The sequence below is a fragment of the Spermophilus citellus genome (assembly GCF_964194105.1).
Source record: "Spermophilus citellus genome assembly, chromosome: 1".
In the NCBI taxonomy this organism is placed as follows: Eukaryota; Metazoa; Chordata; class Mammalia; order Rodentia; family Sciuridae; genus Spermophilus; species Spermophilus citellus.
Window position 1 is genome coordinate 75,899,939 of NC_138182.1, and position 24,294 is coordinate 75,924,232.

Sequence of the window (24,294 nt, forward strand, 5' to 3'; positions counted from 1 at the left end):
TATAGTAGACTCAGTACTAATACACATAATGCAAAATTTTCAGTGATAATTTATAATATTGTAGCATAATAAGAAATATATATCTTGGTCATGTCCCTGGTTCTGGGTGAGGTAGGACAGAAGAAATAAGGATAGGCAGAAAGAAGACAAACATGAAAGAAGGTCCATAGCTTTAAATCTAAAAACTCCATAGATACCCTCACCTTCTACCCCTAGGCCTCAATTCTTTTTTTCCTTTTTCTTTTTTTGGTACTGGGGATTGAACCCAGGGGCTCTTAACCACTGAGCCACATCCTCAGCCCCAGGCCTCAATTCTTAAAAGGTCCAATAAATGGTGGCTTGCTTGTACCTCAGTGGCAGAGCATTTGCCTAGCACCTGGGAGGCACTGGGTTCAATCCTCAACACCACATAAAATAAATAAATAAATAAATAAAGGTATTATATCCATCTACAACTAAAAAAATACTTAAAAGGTCTAATAAATCTTTGAGTATTTTAAGTCAGTTAGTTAGTGCCTATATACCTTGTGCTTATAAAATACATTTTTTAGACTAATTCAGAGAAGCATTTTAATTCTTTTTTGGTTTATTCTCTTTTGAAACTTTTTAATTCTTGACATTGTTAGAAATTTGTGATAGTTATACAGTCAAAGGGCTATTAAGTAGATAAATTAACCTAAAAATTTTAAGAAGAACCAGATCACTGTGATCTGCTCTGTGTTCCACCCTTGTATGCATCTCATGTCCATCATTTATTAAAGTGTCCTTTTAAAAAAGAGAAAGCTGAGACCTCAAAATCGTGTTTCACTCTGAGGCACCCATACTCTGTCCCCCTTTGAATGCATTTCCTACTCTATTGCTTCCTTGCTTGAATAAATCTCTTAATTTTCCTAAATAAATATCTGCTTGTTCCTCCTTTGAGGTGTCCTGAAATTCCCTTCTGAAGTGTAAGTCAAGAACTTGCCAGGGCCACATTGTGGTTCCCCTCTTCTGAGGATCTCATTGGACCCCATGGATGGGGTCCAATTTTATTACAAACCCTTGTAATAAAATCCTTGTAAGAGCATAGGAGCATTCATTGTTACATTTGGGTTTCTTGTTGGCTCCTTAAATAGCTCCAGAGCGATAAAGGTAAAAGGAGCTTCATTTGTTGATGTTGTTGCTCATTTGTTTTTAGTACTGGGGAATGAACACAGGAGCAGTCTACCTCTGAACTACCTCCCCAGTCCTTTTCTAATTTTATTTTTTTTTAATATTTTCTTTTAGTTGTTGACAGACATTTATTTATTTATTTATTTAGAGAGAGAGAGAGGTGTGAGAGAGAGAATTTTTTTTAAATATTTATTTATTTATTTATTTTTAGTTTTCAGCGGACACAACATCTTTGTTTGTATGTGGTGCTGAGGATCGAACCCGGGCCACACGCATGCCAGGCGAGCGCGCTACCCCTTGAGCCACATCCTCAGCCCAGGAGTCTTTTTTAAAAAAATATTTCTTTTAGTTGTAAATGGACACATTACCTTTATTTTATTTTTATATGGTGTTGAGGATCGAACTCAGTGCCTTCCACGTGTGAGGCGAGTGCTGTACCACTGAGCCACAACCCCAGCCCTTTAGGAGTCTTTTTTAGGAAATAAATTCCTAAACCTACATGATGGAGAGTTGGGCCTACATTTTCTTCTAGTAGGTGCAGGGTCTCTGGCTTTTTTGTTATTTATAACAACTGAGTTTTAGTTAACTAGGTGATTTTGGGGAGATTCCTAAGAATGGGGGCTGGTTACCCAAACTGTAATTAGAGGGTTGGAACTTTAAATCCCACTTTATAACCTCTAGGTAGGAGAGTTAATGATTTAATGATTTAATCAATCATGTCATTGCAATAAAGCCTGCATTAAAAACTCCAATTGAAGGGATTCAGAAAACTTCCAACCAGGTTCACATTCACATGTAGGAAGGGTACACCCTCAACTTCATGGAATCAGAAGCTCCTGTGCTTGGGATTTTTTTTTTTTTTAATATAGCAGGAATTGAACCCAGGGGTGCTTAACCTCTGAACCACATCCCAGCTATTTTTATTTTTTTATTTTGAGACAGGGTCTCGCCAAGTTGCTTAGGGCCTTGCTAAATTGCTGAGGCTGGCTTTGAACTTGTGATTCTCCTGCCTCAGTCTCCAGAGTCACTGGGATTACAGATGTGGGCCACGGTATCTGGCTCTGTGCTTGGGATTCTTACAGATACTACCCTATGTTCCTCTTTCTCTTGCTTCATTTTTATCATTTAAAAAATTCTTTTTAGTTGTCAATGCATCTTTTAGTCCTCATTTTTATCATTTATAACATCCTTCTTTAATGTTAAATATAATTTATAGGAATATATTGTTTTGGACTGTGCTCTTGCACTGGGCCCCTACAAGCCAGATGAAAAATAAAAATGGGATCACTCATGCTAAAGTTCCATTTCTAATGGAAGCTAAACTGTTAAATAACCTTCCAGGAAACTAGGAGAAATGAGAGATAATAATCAAATTTCCCAAACAGGCCAGTTTCAATCAGCATAATAATGAAGTTCTCTGTCTTAATCTATACACAAATAAACACAAGTGAACTAATTAGTTATTTTCTATTGTTTTGTCTCCCTGTTCCAGACATATAAGAAATTTAACTTTTCATTTGGGTGTTAGGATTGAACTTAGGGTTTTACACATGTTAAGCATGTAAACTCTAAACCCTGAGCTGCATACCTAGCCCCAGGAAAGAAAATTTGAAATGGTTACCCAGTGTACTACCTCTAGTAATATAACAGTGGTCCACTTTAAGGTTTGAATATAGCCCTTGCTGCTCTACCACTACACTTATTATTATTTTTGAGGGGGGTACTGGGGACTGAACTCAGGAGCACTCGACCACTGAGCCACATCCCTAACCCTATTTTGTATTTTATTTAGAGACAGGGTCTCACCGAGTTGCTTAGCACCTCGTTTTTGCTGAGGTTGGCTTTGAACTTGACATCCTCCTGCCTCAGCCTCCCAAGCTACTGAGATTACAAGCAAGCGCCATTGCACCTAGCCACTGCACTTATTTTTTAAAAAAGAGACCTGTTTCTTTCTCCTGGCTCCTCCCTAGTCTCTCCCCTTCCCTGATCTCAGGGGAAACAGGATTGCCTTTCTTCCTCATCCTAGGCAGTTATCTGTCCTCGAGCAAACACCTGCCATAAGAAGGAAGTAATCTAGACTTTGGGGAAGACACCAGAAGATCTCAGAAATGACTATCTCCCAAAGTGAATTACAATTTCAACAGAGAAAACATGGAATATAGTCTTTGAATCACCTCTTTAAAAGCCCTCTGGTTTCCTAGATAGGCAGAATCATACAGCCTCTGGGACAGAAGACCTCCATGCTTCTTCTTTGCTAGCAAAGCAATAAACCTTTTTCCTTTTGCTCAAAACCATGTCCTTGTTATTAGATTGGCATTGAGGACAAGGACAAAGATTGATTACCTGCCTGATATTGTTTATCTGTCCCTACCTAATCTTGTTTATATTAGAGGAGAGGAATTTCCTTGTCAGTGGACTAGTGAAAACTGAGGGATCAAAGATGGCTGTCTGAGTGACCACCAGACAACCTTTAACTTCATTATAATCTAATTCCCATAGTGACATTCGACCAATGCCATAACAGGAAACACCAGACCTGAGTTCCAGAAAATCTCTGCCTGTTCCAGGAAAAGATATGAATATTCTACTCCTTTACTAACCTTCCCCTTTATTCTTTCCCCCTCTATTTTTGTTCATTTCTGCTTTCTTTAGCCCTTATCTGTCTATAAAATTAAACTTTTCTGCTCAGCGCATTGAAATACTTTTTCTATTTCATGAACACTTCTGTGAACTGTTATGGCAAATTACTGAGCCTAGGAAGGACTGTGGGAACCTCTAACTTGAATCCAACTCAGACATTGGGTAACATGAGAACCCACCACTTGTGATTGGCATTTGAACTGGGGCAGTCCTGTGAGACTAAGCCCTTACTCTTTTGGCCTGAGCAGATGGTGTCAGAATTGAATTGAATTGAAAGTCATACAGCTGGTACTAATGAACTAGTCAGTGTGTGTGGGGGGACCCACATCTGGATACTAGAAGTATTGAGTAGAGAGGAAACAGGAGCTATTTCTTTCATAACTCCTTTGCTTTTAATATAAAAATGTAAAAAAAAATCTTCAATATATGATGTGGTTTACTCTCAGTCTAGCACTGTTATAATTAACATTTTAAGTAACTTAAGGGACCAGTAGCACTGAACTTTTAATGAGTCATGAACATGTTTGAGAATCTCCCTATAAAAATTTTCACATAAAATGCCATATTCAGTTGCCGTTATTCATAGTCATAGGGATATATACCCATAAGGATATATCCAGACTCCAGAATCCCAGATGAAGAGCCACTGAAGGAAAGTGATCCCATTTATACAGATATCCACCCTCCAAATCGTGTGCTGATGTATCAACCCAAAACTATAACAAAGAAAGTATGTGGAACTTGTATATGAAAATATAATATTATAACTATAGAGAGTTTTTCTTCTTTCTTTTTTTAACTATAGAGGTTTTTTAAAAAGTTTGTTTTGTTTTGTTTGTGGTGCTGGGGATTGAACCCAGGGCCTCACACATGCTAGACATGCACTTTAGTCCTGAGCTACACCCCAGCCCCATAGTTCAGATTGTAAACCTTACCGTCCCAGTTGTTTTCTGAAGCTCTGTAGTTGATACCATTGTACAAAATTCCTTCTCTTGAATTAGTGCATACAGAGTTGCCTGAAAAGGGAAAAACATTAGTTCTTCATTAGCTTTTCTATGTCACAGTATCTTGGTTACTATAATGTGATTAGTGACATCCTCTCCCCTCTCAATGGAAATGAAAATCCTCCCAACTATGTTCCTAAAAGGGAAAAATCTGCCAGTGAGAGAGAGAGATAAGAAAAAAATATATATATAAGCAAAATACATTGTTTTATCTCTGGTATAACAAAATGTGCTTATTCTTACCTGTGTACAATGAGGAATAAATCCATAGACAAGAAGTCTGTCATTATGGAACAAGGATGGCACTTGGGCTGGAGCCTGCAGGGCCTTGGGTGCATTTGTACTAAGTTGCTGCCATTTAACAGAGACAGAGTGGCAACTTGGGGAACATATCCTGGTCATTTGGTCTTTTACCTTTAATAAAAGAAGAATTATTTCTCTTTTAATGTTACATCCCCAAAATTATAATGTAACACTTAAAGTTTACTTTTTCTTCCTTGGAGATTTTGTAGTTTTTTTTTCTTCCTTTTTCCTGATATAAAGTACTTTTCCAAAGAGGTTTTATATAGAATTTTTAATAATAGCATAATTGCATCATTTAAATTTACATCATTAAAATTATTCCATTAGCTAACTACGAATACACAACTTTGGTAAGAATAGATTCCAGTTATAAAAACTAGTTCTACAAAAGACTTGAAAGGCATTTCTCCAAAAAAGATATGTAATTTGCCAGTAAGCACATGAAAAGATGCTCAACATAACTAAACATCAAGAAAATACTGGCTAAGCATGATGGTGCATGCCTGTAATTCCAGTGATCTGGGAGGCTGAAGCAGGAGGATTGTTTGTTCAAAGCCAGCCTCAGCAACTTAGTGAGGCCCTAAGCAACTCAGCAAAACCCTGTCTTTAAATAAAAATATAAGAAAAGGGCAGGGGTGCTGGGGATGTGGCTCAAGCGGTAGTGCGCTCGCCTGGCATGTTCAGGGTACTGGGTCCGATCCTCAGCACCACATAAAATAAAATAAAGATGCTGTGTCCACCGAAAACTAAAAAATGAATATTAAAGAAAATTCTCTCTCTCCCTCCCTCCCTCCCTCCCTCTCTCTCTCTTAAAAAAAAAAACAAAAAAACCAAAGAAATAAAAAAAGAAAGGGCAGGGGATATGGTTCAGTGATTAAACGCCCCTGGCTTTAATCCCTAGCATACACACACACAAAAAAAAAAAAAAAAAAAAAAAAAAAAAAGAAAGAAAATGCTAATCAAAACCACAATGTGATATAATTTCACACTCATCAGCAGGGCTATTAAAATCCCTCCAAGGGCTGGGGATGTGGCTCAAGTGGTAGCACGCTCGCCTGGCATGCGTGCGGCCCGGGTTCGATCCTCAGCACCACATACCAACAAAGATGTTGTGTCCACCGAGAACTAAAAAATAAATATTAAAAATTCTCTCTCTCTCTCTCTCTCTCTCCTCTCTCACTCTCTCTTTAAAAAAAAAAATCCCGCTTCCGGGTCGCCGCCGGCTGCCGCCTCCGGCGGGTGCCTGGCCTGGATCCCTTCCCTGCACTAGTTTTAAGTCCCAACTCACCTTGTGACCTGAAGCCAGTATCTTCCTGTCGCTGGGTCTCAGTTTTCCTGTCTGTGAGCTAAGAAGTTTTAAATCGGAACCTTTGGGATTTATCTGATTGCTTACTGGACCCTGATAGCACGTGGTGCAAGCCCCCAGTTTGACGGGTCCATCAAAGAAGTGATGAGGAAACAGGCCCAGAGAGGTTAAGTGACTTGGCAAAAGTCAAACACCTAGTGAGTGGTGGAGCCAGGACTCAAACCCAGGAGCCATGTCCACCTTGTTCCCTTCACTCTTCCCCCGGGTGACTGAGACACTGTGGTTTAATCTGGATCGGCCCTGTGTGGAGGAGACAGAGCTGCAGCAGCAGGAACAGCAGCATCAGGCCTGGCTTCAAAGCATCGCAGAGAAAGACAACAACCTGGTACCTATTGGCAAGCCAGCCTCAGAGCACTATGATGATGAGGAAGAGGAGGATGATGAAGACGATGAGGACAGTGAAGAGGACTCAGAGGATGATGAGGACATGCAGGACATGGACGAGATGAATGACTATAACGAGTCACCTGATGATGGAGAGGTCAATGAGGTGGACATGGAAGGCAACAAACAGGATCAGGACCAGTGGATGATCTAGGTAGACAAGGCAGGGTGGCCTCAGGGCGATTCCAGGCCAGCCTAACCTACCCTACATCCCTGCCCTAGTTCCTCAGCCTACAGAACCAGCTGATGGCCCCAATGCCTAAAAGCTCACCCTTGGGCACTTCCTCAGCTGCTGCAAGAACCTGGTCTCCTTGACCCCTCCTAGGCCATCAGTTGGCCCTTGAATTCCCAGAGCCTGAGCCTACCCCACCTGCCTGGCCAGTACCTCACCCCTTGGTTGCCAGGTCTGGTTTCTTTCTAACTCTCTTTAATAAAGACACAGGAATGACTTTTCAAAAAAAAAAAAAAAATCCCTCCAAAACAAAATAATGACTATTTGAGGGTCAGGGGTATATAGCTCAGTGTCTATGCCTGGCATAGACAAAGCCCTGGGTTTGGTTCTCAGTATTTCAATGCCTCCCCTCCCCATTAAGTACTGGAGAATTGAAATCCTGGTACATTGTTTCTGGGAATGTGAAATGATATATCTGCTGTAGAGGACAGAATGGAAGATCTTAAAAAAATTAAACAGAGTTACCATATGATGAAGTAATTTCATTTCTGAGTATATACTCCAAATTGAATACAGGGACTCAAATGCCAATGCTCACTGTGGAAAAATTCACAACACCAAAGAGGAGAAATAACATGTCCATTGACGGAAAAACAAAATGTGGTGTATATGGAATATTATTCAGCCTTAAAAAGGAAAGAAATTCTTCACATGCTATAATATAGATGAATTTTTAAAACATAATGCTAAATGAAATATACCATATACAAATGGACAAATGTCTTACAGTTATATAAGATACAGAAAGTAGAAGAGAGGTTAGTGGGAACAGCAGAGGAGACAATGTGGAATTATTTCTGTTTGAGATGATGAAAAAGTTCTGGATGTGGATAAATGGTGATGACTGCACAGCACTGTGAATGTACTTAATGCCAGTGAACTATACACTTAAAAATGGCTAAAGGACTGAGGATGTAGGTCAGTGGTAGAGTGCTTACTTAGCATGTGTGAGACCCTGGGTTCCATCCCCAGCCAGAGGAAGAAAAGGAGGGGAGAAGGGGGGGTTAAAGTGATAAACTTTATGTAATATTTTGCCACATTAAAAAGTAAACCAAGGGCTGGGGATATAGCTTAGTGGTAGAACACTTGCATACCATGTGTGAGGCCCTGGGTTTGATCCCCAGTGCTGAAAAAAAAAAAAAAAAAAAAAAAAAGAAATCCCAGAAAAACATGTCTATTGGGAATTGGTTCAAGGATCTCCCAGGACACCAAAATCTGCAGATGTTCCAGTCCCTTATATAAAATGTTGCAGTATTTGTATAGTACATTCACATATTCTCAATATACTTTAAATAATCTCTAGATGACATTTTTTATTTTTCAACAGGGTCTCACTAAGTTGCTAATGAGTAAGAATAGTCAATGGTCAGTAATCAGAAATGTTGGGCTCCAACTGAGGTCTTGTTCAAATGCAGAGACCACACAAGGAGTCTAACTGGTAGAAATATTAATGGGTACCATCAAGGCCTATTTCTAAAGTAAAAATCCATGAGGCTCACCTGTGAGAATACTTTAGCCAACTCCTCTGTCCTGGAGAGGTGGTAAAATGGAAAGTGAGAGTGAACCCAGATGGGAGTTACTTGAAGGATTAAAATTCAGGCTAAAGGAAACCACCAATAGCCTTGACACTTTTCAATGCCTGGTTAACAGATTTTGCTCCATAGTCTACCCAAAACCATATATGCCCCTAAGCTAGCACACCAAAGCAGGTTTTTCTGATATTTGGGCCCCTCCCACATCTTGTGAGTTCTCTTTCTTCTCACTTAAAATCCTACTCTGTTTACTCTTCCTTTCTGCTATTGTCCGTGGATTTTATTCCTCAAATTTGTGAGACGAGAACCCAGAAGGAAATTGGTGAATCAGGGACTCTTGTCTCATCTCAAAACTCCAGTTTCAATAAGGCTGGCCTGGAACTTCTGATTCTCCTGCCTCAGCCTCTTGAGTTGCTGGGATTACAGGGTTTTGTGTAATTATAGGATTACAGGATTATATGGTACGTTCCAGGCCAGCCTTAGCAATTTAGCCAGACACTATCTCAAATAAAAAACAAAAAGGGCTGGGGATATAGCCTAGCTATAAAGTGTCCCTGGGTTCAATTCCCAGTACAAAAAAAAAAAAAAAAAAGAAAGGAGGGCTGGCTCTGTAGCTCAGTGGCAAAGCGCTTGCCTAGCATGCGTGAGGCACTGGGTTCAATCCTCAGCACCACCTAAAAATTAAGAAATAAAATAAAGGCATTCTGTCCATCTACAACTACAAAAATAAAAAATAAAAAGGAGAAATCCAACAATTAGGAGGAAGGTCTGATTAAGTGATCACTCTGTCCTTGCTAGTTACAAAATGAGTACTATCTGAAGATTGCGGTTCACTTGGTAGCTTTTGCTTTTTTACAGCTCCCCATGAAAACATGGAAGATACTGTCAGTCATGTAAGAATATAATATTTCTGCATGTAAACATAAGACTAGAGATAAGATGTTTAAAAAACATACCTGTTTTTTCCAACTATGTTTGGATTTTGAGTTAAAATATTCAAAAACTCCAGCACCACACTGAGACAAAGTCCTTAGGATATGGCGATTTGCTGTAGAACTGATCACATTTCACATGTTTTAGTTTCAAGAAATCTTGCACACATTTTAAAGTACATGTTAACAATGTTGACAAAGCTTAATAGAAGAGACATTATATGAAAAAGAAGTTACTTTTCTATAGCTAATGTTAAAGAGATAAAATGGGGTCAGGGCAAAGCTCAGCTATAAAGTGCTTGCCTAGCATACACAAAGCCTGGGTTCTATCCCCAGTGCTTGAAAGAAAAAGAGAGAGAGAGAAAGAGAGAAAGAGAGAAAGAGAGAGAGGAGAGAGAGAGAGAGAGAGAGAGAGAGAGAGAGAGAGAGAGAGAGAGAAGAAGAAGAAGAAGAAGAAGAAGAAGAAGAAGGAGGAGGAGGAGGGGGGAGGGGAGGAGGGAGGGAGGGAGAAAATAAATGATAACAGACAGAAGGAAATATCTGAAGGTTTGCTTAATTTAAGCTTTCATGTATAGAGGACTTATTTATTTTTTACAGTAGTAAAAAAAAAAAAAATGAAATTCCTGGGCTGGGGCTATAACAGCTGAGTGCTGAGAGCTTGCCCAGCACATGTGAGGTACTGGGTTCAATCCTTAGCACCACATACAAAAATAAACAAATAAAGTAAAGGCATGCTGTCCATCTACAACAAGAAAGGAAGGAAGGAAGGAAGGAAGGAAGGAAGGAAGGAAGGAAGGAAGGAAGGAAGGAAGGAAGGAAAAAAGGAAGGAAGGAAGGAAGGAAGGGGGAGGAAAGGGAAGGGGGAGGAAAGGGAAGGGGGAGGGAAGGGAAGGGAAGGGAAGGGAAGGGAAGGGAAGGGAAGGGAAGGGAAGGAAAGGAAGGAAGAAATTCCTGTGTTGGGGATGTGCTCAGTGGTAGAGTGCTTGCCTGGCATGCCTAGGCCCTGGGTTTCATTTCCCACACCAAAAAAAATTTTGAAAAGAAAAAAGTAGAAATTCTTCACATCTGTTTTCCAAAGAAACAGCCCTTCCCCTACCTGAACAATGTGCTGAGGGGAGGGCCTGCTCTATGCATTATCTCAGAATAGAGGTACCTAACAACCATTTGTGGGGTTGTTTCAGGAAGAACCCAGGTTTCCCCACCCACCCTCCACAACTCCCCACCTGGCATGGGATGGGAGCTCTGTATGAATACCAGGAAGCCCACTTTGCTCTGTCATTTCCTTACATGGATGCCACATACCTTAGTATAATCCCATGGAACTAACTATATTTGTGTTGGGGTAATTTCTTAGGAAATGTATACTAGAGGTTTGAAAATGCAAATATAGAGCCATAAAAGAGGGAGCAAGGCAACAGGAAATGGGGGCATGGACCAAAGGGCAGACAACCTCCAACTAGTCCAATTTGCCAGAGGGAACTGTGCCCAGGCTCAGGACAAGCTGGACATCTGGGTTGTTGTGTGAAATAATCCAACGAGGCAGGTATTTTCACTTTCACCTTCATTTTACAAAGGCAAGGTTAAATAACTTGCCTGAGATCACAGCTAATGAATGAGTGGCCTACTGGAGTTTTGAGATCCACGCAATCTGGCCCAGAGCCCAGAGCTCTGCCCTGTGCCCTATATAGCTTCTATATACTACTATCAATTTCTAGACTTTCAAAAATCCTGTTCATGCCATCTAAAAGACCTGCCTGCTAGCTGTCTTTTACCATAGCAACCAGATCTCTGAGACTTACCCCACCCCACAGGTGAACAATCTGGTATGGTGGACGTTTCTTTTCACAAGCTGCAATGTTAGACTCTCATTTTGGAGGTGGCCATCAGATATGAGGAGAATATTTCGTAACCCTTGAGAAGGGTACAGTAAACTTAAATACCGGAGCATTTTCCAGAAGTCTGTGTTCCCCATAGTAGGTGTAGCAGACTGTAGGAATTGAAACAAAAGATCATTTATTCCTTTTTGGATTATACTCACCATTAACTGCAATCATTCACTGAAGCACATCTCCTTTTTTCTTTTTGGTAAGAGTTGCTTAACCACTGAGCCAAATCTCCAGCCCTTGACACAGGGTCTCACTACTATTCTTGAATTTGCGATCCTCCTGCTTCAGCCTCTGGAGTCACTGGGATTATAGACGTGCCACTACCATGCCTGGCTGAAAACCATCTCCTGGGAGGGTTTAGAGATATACCATTATCGAAAAGATCTTCTTCCTAATTCTATATTTGTGAAATAACTATAATTATGTCCTTTTGGTTTATAATTGTGGCATGCATAAATGAAAATATTATCACTTGGCATTTATTTGCTTTTTAAAAATAGTTTTTAGGGGCTGGAGTTGTGGCTCATTGGTAAAGTGCCTGCCTAGCACATGTGAGGCACTGGGTTTTATCCTCGGCACCACATAAAAAAATAAAAAAACAAATAAATAAAATAGATGTATTGTGTCCATCTACAACTAAAAAAAATTTTAAAAAGTTTTCAAAGAACTATTACATATATGCAAAGAAACATCTCATCAAAGCACCCCTGGGTTTGCCAGCCTTGATTGAGGTGGTGAAATGTCATTCTCAGCTTGTTTCATTTTAAATGAATGAAAACAAGGGACAGAAGATAACTTTCTGAAATGTTAATGCTAGCTGCATTGCATGGTGGGACTATGGGCAATTTTTCTCTTTATGTTCTTTTTAATTTCCAATTTTCTTTAGTGAGTTTATATACTTTTATTTATTTTATCATTATTATAGGAATACATTGTTATGGTTTGAATGAGCATACCTCTGCCCTCACCCCCTCCACTGCCATGGGTTAAAGGCTTGGTTGCCAGCCTGTGGCATTACTGGGAGGTGATAGAACCTTTAGGAGGTGTGGCCTAGTGGAAGGTCACTGAGGGTGTGCCCTTGGAAGGATATACTTGTTTCTGGCAGTCATGAGGTAAATAGGCCCCCTACGCCATGAGCTCCTGCCAGGATGAACTATCCCACCACAGACGTAAAACAAGAGGGCCAGGAGTCCATGGACTAAAAGCTGTGAAACAACAAGACAAAATAAATACTGAGAATTGATTTATCTCAGGTATTCATTACAGAAATCAAAAGCTGGCTAACACATCTGCCAACATAGAAAAACTTCAGGGGGAATAAGTTCTGGATAATACAACTAAAAGCTTCATAGACAAAAGCTCAGAAAACTGAGGAAGTTTCTCTTACTCACCATAATGAACTCTGTTGACACATCATTGCTCATGATGTACTTAGGATATGAAAATAACTCCTTGTAACCTGTGTAATAAGATTAGTGTGAGGTGTTACCATTAAATATTTACTGGATTGACTATTAACAAACAGTAATCCTACTTTATACCACTGCTGCTATCACAAAAAATGTTGTCTTTATGTGCATACTTTGGAGAGTACTATATGTAATAGTTTCTTTTTGTGTATGAAAGTTCCAATGTACAAAAAAAAACAAACAAAAAACAAAAAAACCCAGAAACAAACCCAGGGCTGGGGTTGTGGCTCTGTGGTAGAGTGCTTGCCTAATCTGTGTGAGGTACTTGGTTCGATCCTTAGCACCACATAAAAATAAATAAGTAAAATAAAGGTATTGTATCAATCTACAACTAAAATATATAAATTTTAAAAACCCACCACAGTGTTCCTCTACCTAATATATTCCAAAGCAAACTATGCACTATAGTTTGCAAAATGTTCTAAGTTAAATTCCATGTGTAGATTTCTGCGTTGCCTTTGCAAAGCAAGGTATGGGTGTATTGCAATGGTACTAGCAGCTTAATCCTGGATGGATACAACCTCCACCCATGCCTTTTGCATGCCTATTTGACTGCTACCCCCAGCAGAACAGACCCTAGCTCCATTGTAAAGGACCTTCTGCTGAGTGACACAGAGGATAAGAATTAATGGGATATGATTATCCCCTCACTCCATTCTATGCTCTTTCTTTCATCCCTGCGGTGCCAAAGTGTGTTGACCTGACTCCCTGAGATAATTCCTCACAGGTTTTCTATGACCTACTGATTCTAAATGTCTGCCCTTAACCTTGGGACCATCTTACTCAGCAGAGTAAAGATCTTGCACTCAGTTGAGTTGGTATTAAAAAACAAAAGTAATATTTATATTTCATCTAGCATAGATCAAGTCCTGTTTTAAATGTTTTACATACATTAGCTCAGGCCTTACAACAACACTATGAGATAGTAATTATTACCCTCAGATTGCAGATGAGGAAACTTCGGCACCAGAGTTCAAACATCTTGTTCAGCATGACACATAGAATTTGTAAGTGTCATGGTACACTTTAGTTCTGGACCCAGGAGACCTGGTTTCAAAGTTCTTTTTGTTTGTTTATTTGTTGGTTGGTACCATGGATTGAATCCTGGAGCACTTAACCACTGAGCTACATCCCCAGACCTTTTTTATCTTTTATTTTGAAACAAGATCTTGCTAAGTTACTTAGCGCTTTGCTAAGTTGCTGAGTTGGCTGTGAACTTGTGATCCTCCTGACTCAGCTTCCTAAATTGCTGGGATTATAGGCATACACCTTTATACCCAGTGTTTGTTTGTTTTTATGGTGGTGTAAATCAAATCCAAGGCCTCACATGTGCCAGACAAGTGTTTTACCACTGAGTTACAACTCTGTTCCTCGGCTTCAGAATTCTTGGGCTTAAGCTTTGTGTTAGGTTATCTCTTGTTCCACAGAGGATGTTCACATTAAGGAAGAAGAACACATTGGACTGGGGACAAAGTACACTTACCTGTGCCAAATTGTATAATGTTCACTTTTTGCTTCTCACCCACCAAGGATAGTGCATACAAAGCAATTTGCTTGGCTTGCATAAATGTCACACCCTCCATGGAATTGGAACAATCAAGACAAATAATTACTTCGTTCTTGTCAGCCAGATCAGGGAGGGTAGCATCAAGATTGGGTTGAAAGACAAGCATACAAGCCTGAAAGAAGAAAAAAAGATCTTGGATGGGAGCTTCTTGTATCTTAAATAGGAAAAGATCTACTTGCCAAATTCTAAAACTTTGTAGTAAGGTAAACAAATGGTATGAAAACAAAAACAATAAGATGTATTTAACAACAAGATGACCTACTAGGAGCTCAAATTAAGACTAAAATGTTAAAGCTGAAGATTCCAACATATAGGACTCTTGAGAAGTCAAGAATCAATAAAGAATACCTGAAAAAACATCCTATAGTATTAATGTTATTTGTAAAATAAATAAATAATATGCTCTTCTCATACACACACTATTCTAAAAGGAATTTAGATGATATTATGATTACTAAAATATGTACAGATAACTTTTATTAATGAACCAATATTTAAAGTACAACTACTATTACAAAACTTTTTAAGTGAAGAGCAATTCTTCGTTAAAACTACACAAAATGGTCTTATGGTCATAAATAATTTTTTATTTGTTCTTCTAGTATCAAAATTTAAAACACATAAAAAGTACATAGACTAACCGATGTAATATCTGATGATGGATTTAGTTTTTCGTGGGGATTTAGGTAAAAACTACAATCTTGGCCAGGTATGGTGGTGCATGCTTGTAATCTCAGCCGCTGGGGAGGCTAAGGAGGTGGATCACAGGTTTGAAGCCAGCCTCAGCAATTCAGTAAAGCTATAAACCTAGTGAGACTCTGCCTCAAAATGAAAAATAAAAAGTGTTGGGAATGTGGCTTAGTGGCTGAGCACCCCTGAGTTTAGTCCCTGGTACCACCACCCCTCAACCCCCCAAAACGACGACAACAACAACAAAACAATCTTGCTGGGTATGGTGGTACAGTGACACATGCCTGAAATTCCAGTGGTACAAGAGGCTGAGATAAGAGGATCACAAGTTCAAGGCCAGCCTCAGCAACTTAGTAAGGCCTTAAGCAACTTAGTGAGATTCTGTCCCAAAAAACAGAAAGTATTGGGGATGTAACTCAGTGTAAAGTGCCTCTGAGTTTAATCCCCAGTACCAAAAAAATAAAAAATAAACAAAAACAAAAACAAAATGACAATAATAACAAAAATTATAATCTTTGTAGGGAAATAAGCCACATGATGGTTTTGGTAGAAGCCTCAGAAGTTGATCATTCTTGATATAATTTATTTTTAGTTGCAGAATCTTGGAGTGTGAGAATTCATTTTGCAATGCTAGTTTTTTAGGATTATCAATAATTTTCAAATTAAAATATCCTATTTATTCTGAAATATTTTTCCAACAATGTCTCTTGAAAGTAAGAAGTATCTTACCTCACTTTCTTTCTCTGGATGTTTTTCAACCCACATTCTTGGGAGATATGCAGCAGACAAACTGATGTGAAGAGAAAATCCACTGCTATCTAAGGAACTGCCTTCCAGGGTGCTAATCACAGCTTTACAGTCTGTGCTCTACAAAGCAAAGAGCTATATGATAAAGTAAATAATGGAATAATACCATATTACCAATTTGCATTACCTGTCAAGTAGCAAGCCCTTCCATAATTTATATAATTCCATTAAACAATCAACAATGTGGTAATAAATTCCAAAATTATAAAATGTAGGTTTTAGACCTAGGACCATTATCATATCAGTTACCCTCCTGAAATCCTAGAGTTAATTTAGTTAAGTATGAGATCATCTTAACTCTGGATCCAAAGACTATAGATCTGTAATTCAGTTGGATCTATCTGGATATAGAAGATAATCAGAGCCTAGAACAGTAAAATAGAACATTCAATAGAAGTCTTAGGATTGTATCTTATTTGTAAATTATATTTTCAAGAATATAAAAATATACATGATAAGCTTTAAAATAATGAAGACAACATGGATAAATTGAAAAATGCCATAAAGTCTCTTCACTCTTGTATACTTACCCCTCTGCAATGTAACTTGGACGCTCCTCCTACCTGGAGGTGACATCTATTTCTCCACCTTTGAATTGGCTAATGGAGTTGGCCATATGACTTGCTTTGGTCAATGAGACACTGGCAAATGTGATGTAAGCAGGCACTTGAAAAGTGTTTGTGCAATGGGGCTGGCCCTTTTTGTTTCTACTGGGACTCTTCTACCACTAGGTAAATAACCCTAAGCCACCTTGCTGGATAGGATAATGGGCTACAATGGTCACCATCGTAGCTGACACTGGACCAGCACTTGTGTGTGTGAGGCTATTGTATACCATACTGTTCAAGTCACAGAACTGTGAGAATAATAAATGCTCGAGATAAGGTTTTGTTGTGTTACTCAAGCTGATCCCAAACTTTTAGGCTCAAATGATTCTTTTGCCTCATCATTTAATTAGCTGAGACTATACGTGTGTACCACTATGTCTGGAAATGTATGCTGTTTGAAGCCACAAAGTTCAGGAACAATTTGTTACATACGGCAAAGCTAACTGCTGTGAAGGGCTTCTTGTTCAGGATGGAATGTATGAGTTTAATTCTACTCCCTATCAAAATGCTAAGCTTCCCTGAAATTGAAAGGAAGCAATAAAAAAGGCATAAATCCATGAAGATATTTAGGTCAGGAAAAAAGATGATAGCAGATTAAAGATGTCAGCAAATTTTAGGAAGACAGAAAATTGATGAATGTGTGATAAATGACTTATCCAGAATGAGGGATGCTTCTACCAGAGAGCCTATAGAGGGGATGATCATAAGCATTGGGTTCCAATTATTACTTGATCTCTCACTGAAGGAAATTGGAGATTTATTACCTAGAGAAATCCAACTAAATAGAACCCAAACAAGGAAATGGTAGGTCTAATGGGGCATAGGAGTACAGACTGCTTCATTTAGGGGAATGAAGTGCAAACCAGTATCCTAAAACACGGGCCCCTTAGAGTCGCTCTTAATCACCATATTCCATGAACATCCTAGAATTTCTCATTTCTCAGTCCTAAGGATGAATACAGAGGGTCATCCACACATTTGGGAAAAAGCCTCTAACATGAAATATGGAAGTAAGCAAACAAGCCAAAAAGAAAAAAGGAATTCAAAGAAAAGAGACACAAAAAACAGGAAAAAATTAGAAATGATTTTAGGGAAACAAAAGAGGATAGTACATCCATGAAATATACAAAGTTGCTATAAAAAAAGAAATGCTGTAAGATCACAAAAATCTCTGACAAATAAAAGATAAGAGAACTAAGATTAAAAATATTAGTAGACTTAGGCATGGTGGTGTAAGCCTATAATCCTAGTGACGGAGGAGTCTGAGGCTGGAGGATCATGAGTTCAAAGCCAGACTCAGCAAAAGCAAGGCACTAAGCACAAGGCACCCAGCAAGACCCTGTCTTTAAATAAAATATAAAATAGGGCTGAGGATGTGGTTCAGTGGTTAAAGCCCCCCAGTTCAATCCTTGGTACCAAAAAAAAAAGTGGGATATATATATATCCCAAATCTAGAGGCCACAAGTACAGTTAATAAGAATTATATTAATATGAAATTTCAGAATTCCAGGGATAGAGAGAAGATCTGAAATTCTTATTGAAAAAAAATATGCATCTGTGTGTGTGTATGTAGCTATATCTATCTATCTAGCTATATATCTTTTTTGTTTGTTTATTTGTTTGTTAAGTTTTAGTACTAGGGATTGAACCCTGGGGCACTTAATCACTGGGCTACATCCCTAGCCACCCCCCCCTTTTTTTAGTTGGACACAATACTTTTATTTTATTTTTTCATTTTTAAGTGGTGCTGAGGATTGAACCCAGGGCCTTGCACATGTGAGGCAAGTGCTCTACCACTGAGCCACAACCCCAGCCCATCCCTAGCCCTTTTTTTAAATTATTTTTTTTATTTTTAAAATTGATTTAAAAAAATGTCACTGGAATACATTACAATTCTTATTACATATATACAGCAGAATTTTTCATATCTCTGGTTGTATATAAAGTATGTTGACACCAATTCATGTCTTCATACATGTACTTTGGATAATGATGTCCATCACATTCCACCACCCTTGCTAATCCCTGCCCCCTTCCTTTCCCTCCCATCCCTCTGCGCTATCTAGAATTCATCTATTCCTCCCATGCTCCCCCTCCCTGCCCCACTATGAGTCAGCCTCCTTATATCAGAGAAAACACTCAGCATTTGTTGTTTTTTGGATTGGCTAACTTTACTTAGCATTGTCTTCTCCAATGTCATCCATTTACCTGCAAATGCTATGATATTATTTTCTTTTAATGCTGAGTAAAATTCCATCGCATATATAAGCCACATTTTTTAATCCATTCATCCACTGAAGAGTATCTAGGTTGGCTCCACAGTGTAATATTGTGAATTGTGCTGCTATAAACATTGATGTGGCTGTGTCCCTGTAGTATGCTGTTTTTAAGTCTTTTGGGTATAGACCGAGGAGAGGGATAGCTGGGTCAAATGGTGGTTCCATTCCCAGATTTCCAAGGAATCTCCATACTGCTTTCCATATTGGCTGCACTAATTTGCGATTAATATTGGGACAGCTATATATGAGTGTACCTTTTTCCCCACATCCTTGCTAACACTTATTGTTGTTTGTCTTCATAATAGGTGCCATTCTGACTGGAGTGAGATGATATCTTAGATTAGTTTTGATTTGCATTTCTCTAATTGCTAGAGGTGATGAACATTTTTTCATATATTTGTTGATTGATTGTATATCCTCTTCTGAGAAGTGTCTTTTTAGGTCCTTGGCCCATTTATTGATAGGGTTATTTGTTAGCTTTTTGAGTTCTTTGTATACCCTAGAGATTAGTGCTCTATCTGATATGTGAGTGGTAAAAATTTGCTCCCAGGAAGAAAAAGTAGGCCCTAATCTTCATCATGTGGGATTAGGCCCCAACTTCCTTAATAAGACTCCTATAGTGAAAGAATTAAAACCAAGAATCATGGGGCTGGGGATGTGGTTCTATAGTAGAGTGCTTGCCTAGCATGTGTGAGGCACTGGGTTTGATTCTCAGCACCACATAATAAAAAAAACAAAATAAATAAATAAAAGGTCCATCAATAACATTGAAAAAAAACAAGAATCAATAAATGGGATGGAATCAAACTAAAAAATTTCTTCTCAGCAAAAGAAACAATTTATGAGGTGAATAGAGAGCCTAGCCCTTTTTATGTTTTATCTTGATCAGAGTCAAACTAAGTTGCTCAGGGACTTGCTAAGTTGTTGAGGCTGGCTTTGAACTTGTGACCCTCCTGCCTCAACCTCCCAAATTGCTGGGATTATATGCATGCACCATCATGTCTAGCTGTATTCTGGGAGAAAACGATTTCTAACTCAGGATTTTACATCTCACTAAAGGAGCAATTGCAGCATAGAATATCTATTTCCTGAAAGCATGTATACTATCTGTACACTCTTACTCAGGAAAGCAAGGGGATGGTGAGCTCTGCCAAACTGAGGGAAGAAAAAAGATAAAGGTAGGATCTGAGGATGAAGCTCAGTGGATGAACCCAAGGCCTTGGATTCAATTTTCAGCACTGAAAAAAAAAAAAAAAAAAAAAAAAAAAGAAAAGAAAGAAAAGAGAGATAAAAATTAAAAGCCCCCTGCTAGGGTTGGGGATGTAGTTCAGTGATCAAATGCTTGCCTAGCATATAAGGCCCTGGATTCCATCTCTGGTAAGAAAAGAAAAGAAAATTTAACAAAAATTTTAAAAATAACTAACTAAATAAATACCCCCCACCCACACACACACACACCAAGGGAGAACAATAAAGGGATGCACATTCCTAGCATTAGTCAAGCCGGGCTACAGTAGGAGTGGGAGACTAGAGGGAGGGAAGGTGAAGAAAAAAGAAAGCAAATGGATTATCTTTAGTATTTGCCAATGTGAAAAATAATATTGAGAGAGACTAGAAATCAAATAAGTTAAAAGGATAACTTTTTAAAAAAAGAAAATGCCATGTAGAGGTTAAAAAAGATACTGGCAGGGCTGGGGTTGTGGCTTAGTCTAGTATCTTAAGTTTCTACCTGCAGTGCCAGCATGTGTGAGGCATTGGGTTCGATCCTCAGCATCACATAAAAGTCAATAAATAAAATAAAGGTATTGTATCCATGTAAAACTAAAAAAAATTTTTAAAAGATAATGGCATCATAACCCAGTTTTTAAACTAAATGGTCAACACTATTTACATAGTCATAATCATTTAAACACTGACTATGGACTTACCACTGTGATAAAACTATTTTGGAATAATGAGGACAGGAAAAGTAGGGGATGAGTTAGGTGGAAGAGGGAAAAGTTCACCCACCATAACAGGATGTCAAAAGGTAATAATTTCTTCTCTTTTTGTAGTACTTGGGGTTGAACCCAGGCCTTGTGCATGCTAGGCAAGTGCTCTGACACTGAGCTATACTCCTGGCCTAAAAGGTAATTTGTGAAACAGATGAATCAAGAAACAATAGCAAAGAATTACTATTTAAAACTCTTGGCAAAAATACAACAGATACAGGGGTTACTTCTGACCATTCTGATGACAGAGAAATAGCTTAAATACTCAGAGCAATTCACTGGCTTTAGAAGTTGGTCTAGGGGAGCAACAGGTTAGGACTGGCTGCTGCTACTTGTCATAAACTGCTATTAGCATCACTTCATTTTTAAACCACATGCATGTTTTATCTTTTTTTTTTTCTTTTTTTGATACTGGGGAGTGAACCCAGCCAGTAGAATTCTACCTCTAAGCTACATCCCAGTCCTTTTTATTTTTTATTTGGAGACAGGGTCTCACTAAGGTGCCTAGGCTGGCTTCAAACTTGCTTAGCCTCTGAAGTTGCTGGGATTACAGGTGTGCATAACTGTGCCTGTCTGCATGTATTTTATTGAGACAATAAATTAATGTTAAAATAAGAGCTCTTAAGAAACCAAAGATTCACTGACCTTTTTTCTCAGTTCATGTGTATCACTGGAAATGAATTCAATCATGTATGGCATTTCAATAGACATGGTCAAGGAGAAACTATCAAAATAAAGAGAAGGTCGTCTTAATCTAGTATCTTAAGTTTCTACCTGCAGTTGTTTCAAATACACGCGCGCGCGTGCGCACACACACACGCACACATTGTTTTAAATGCACACACACATACACACACAAGTAATTTATAGAGCTGGGGATGGAACTCAGGGCTTGGCACATGATAAGCATGCATTTTACCATTGAGCTATTCCCCAGCCTTAAATTTTCTTTTCCTGTAGAAATATGTGCTTATAATGTTTATAAAGTGAGCACATCTGTATCGTTATCTTTCTCATTTTATAAACACTATAAGCACAATGCTGTATGGGCATTGGACCCAGGGATGCTCAACCACTGAGCTACATCCCTAGTCCTTCTTATTTTTTATTTTGTGACAGGGTCTCATTAAGATACCCAGGTTGTCCTTGAACTTATGATTCTCTTGCTTCAGCCTCAGGAGTTGCTGGGATTATAGGCATGGGTCACTGCAATTTGCCAATTTTAAATAAAAATTTAAACCATAAAACTAATGTCTACTAAATGAGTAATTGACATGTTTTATATTTTAGGTACTAACCTTTGCTTTTTTCCTATTTCCTTTACACAAATCTTCTCTACTGTATCCTGTTAACAAACAAACAAACAAACAAAAAAAAAAAACATATGTGATAACCCAGAATTCATTAAGCTTCACTATGAGACTCTAAACTGAAGATGATTTCAGCAAGGCCACAGCTGACAGTACAACAGGACAGATGGTTTTACTCCTAAGTAATGAAGCACACAGAGTTTTTTGCTCATGAAATGACAGTAACTTCTAAAATACAACAGATACAGGGGTTACTTCTGACCATTCTGATGACAGAGATTTTCTTTCTTTCTTTCTTTCTTTTCCAGTACTGGGAATGAACCCCAAGGCCTGCACATGCTAGACAAGTGCTCTACCACTGAGCTATATTCCCAGCCCTAGAAAATTTGAATTCTATATATACATGTATGTGTGTATACACATATATATGTAAATAAATATATACATTATATTTATTTACATATGTAAATATAAAGTAAGACGTCTGGAATGATATCTACCCAAGTGTTAAATAGTAGTTATTTCTGGGCAAAGAAATTAAAGATGGTTTTAATTTTCTACTTTTGGCTTATTTGCATTCTGTAATGGTTATCAAATTTCTTCAAAATGAAAATATAGTATAAATACAAACATTTCATTGACTAAATAGAATAAAAATATTATGTCTATTGAGCATATCTGTATCATTATTCTTCTCATTGTATAAACATTATAAGCACTAAATGCATAAATGTCAATGATATTGAGTTTATGCCAAAAAGATTATTTTAGATATTTAGATTATTTTCTTTCCCTTTGCAGTTTTTCTTTTTTATTTTGGTGCTGGAGCTGGACATGTAAGGCAAACAATCTACCACTGAGCTATGTCCACAGCCCTATTTCTCTATGTGTAAATACCACCCGCCAAATGCTCCTTTAAATATTAAATGTACAAACCTGAAGGTTTTCATTTAAAGCCTTGTCCTGTTGCCAGGGTGCCACAGTGGCAGGCATGAAGAAGACAGCAACAGAGCCTTGGATACTAAGTTCCGTAATGTAGGTAATTTTGATGAGAACCTTGGCCTGAGCGGGTAAGTTTCCAACACTTACGGTGAAAACATCCTAAAATACAAACATATGACTTAGCCTACTCAAAAGCATATCCACTCTATGCCAGTTAATTCCTCCTATTACTTAAATGACTTTAATTACAATCTGCCAAATTCTTCCCCAGAAAATGGTAATAGGAGCTAAAAGACTTATTAGTGGTGCTAAAGGAGAATCCAAAACCATTCACCTTGGTGAAGATAAATTGACATCTATGGGAGGTGGAGGAAAGGAGGCCATTGGTGCTGAACTGTGGAGAGTCACATAATGGACCCTACATCAGTCATCATGAACTTGTGGGCTCTGCTCTGTGGAGGCTTCCACAAAGCCCCTTCCTTGAAGAACCTGTGGTTGCTCCAACTTCTATGGCATGTTTCTCCATTCCCCAGTGGCTGCAAAACTAAAGTAGCTTTTCTAAATTTGGACTTCACTTAATTCTTTTACCCTAGAGTATATTTTCTTTTATTTTTAAGAAAAAGTATTTAGATTTCTTTGAATGGGATATGATCATTGCAGTAGAAGACTATAACCTCATGACTACGTACGGCAGAAAAGAGGGGTTAGATATATTTTTTTCTGACACCTACACAGAGATCATCTCAACATCTCCAATTGCCATTCTGATCAATCAGGCTATTATACTAGTATGAAAATTTAGTATAGTTAGGAAATAGAGTATTAATGATTAACATAGCCTTAAAAGTTAAATTATGACATCAAGGATGCATCAAGGATATCCATTTATAGAACAGAAATAAACAATGAAGGACAATTTTTAAAGTGTAAATATTGCCATTCTTTAACAGAAGTGTGTGTGTGTGTGTGTGTGTGTGTGTGTGTTCACGCGCATGCATGTGTAAGTGTGTATGCACATGTATGCTTCCACATGCACCTAGGGTTCATTTGAGAGACTTTCACTTAATAGTGTAAGATTGCAGTTCCATTTCCAGGTAGGATAAAAGGTAGATAAAAGATGACATAATTTCTGTTATAACACACTGGATAATCTGCAAAATTATAAATTTTCTTGAACCCACCATCAACTGAGTAAACTGA

The 24,294-nt window shown here is 38.3% G+C and overlaps 2 protein-coding genes across 5 annotated transcripts in view; one reads left to right on the plus strand and one right to left on the minus strand.

Moving 5' to 3' along the window:
• The window catches only part of PARP4 (poly(ADP-ribose) polymerase family member 4), a 94,657-nt gene that overhangs the window by 30,076 nt on the left and 40,287 nt on the right, over nucleotides 1-24,294 (minus strand). For 3 of the 4 annotated variants that reach the window (XM_081292093.1, XM_081292094.1, XM_081292096.1), the window contains exons 18-27: nucleotides 23,089-23,253; nucleotides 22,141-22,187; nucleotides 21,488-21,566; nucleotides 15,887-16,024; nucleotides 14,384-14,579; nucleotides 12,823-12,890; nucleotides 11,345-11,532; nucleotides 9,570-9,669; nucleotides 5,040-5,210; nucleotides 4,728-4,808 (exon numbers count right to left, since the gene is read on the minus strand). In XM_081292093.1, coding sequence (XP_081148219.1) covers nucleotides 4,728-4,808; nucleotides 5,040-5,210; nucleotides 9,570-9,669; nucleotides 11,345-11,532; nucleotides 12,823-12,890; nucleotides 14,384-14,579; nucleotides 15,887-16,024; nucleotides 21,488-21,566; nucleotides 22,141-22,187; nucleotides 23,089-23,253 — 1,233 coding nt within the window. The remainder of the gene's footprint in view (nucleotides 1-4,727; nucleotides 4,809-5,039; nucleotides 5,211-9,569; nucleotides 9,670-11,344; nucleotides 11,533-12,822; nucleotides 12,891-14,383; nucleotides 14,580-15,886; nucleotides 16,025-21,487; nucleotides 21,567-22,140; nucleotides 22,188-23,088; nucleotides 23,254-24,294) is intronic. The other variant, XM_081292095.1, reaches the window with a different exon arrangement.
• Nucleotides 6,369-7,303, plus strand: LOC308647803 (anaphase-promoting complex subunit 15-like). Its single transcript, XM_081292281.1, has one exon. It carries the CDS (start codon nucleotides 6,638-6,640, stop codon nucleotides 7,001-7,003), a length of 366 nt encoding a protein of 121 aa, XP_081148407.1. The 5' UTR covers nucleotides 6,369-6,637; the 3' UTR covers nucleotides 7,004-7,303.

Excerpts from the sequence above, each read along its gene's own strand:
- LOC308647803 (XM_081292281.1), top strand. The coding sequence starts at position 6,638 with ATGTCCACCTTGTTCCCTTCACTCTTCCCCCGGGTGACTGAGACACTG.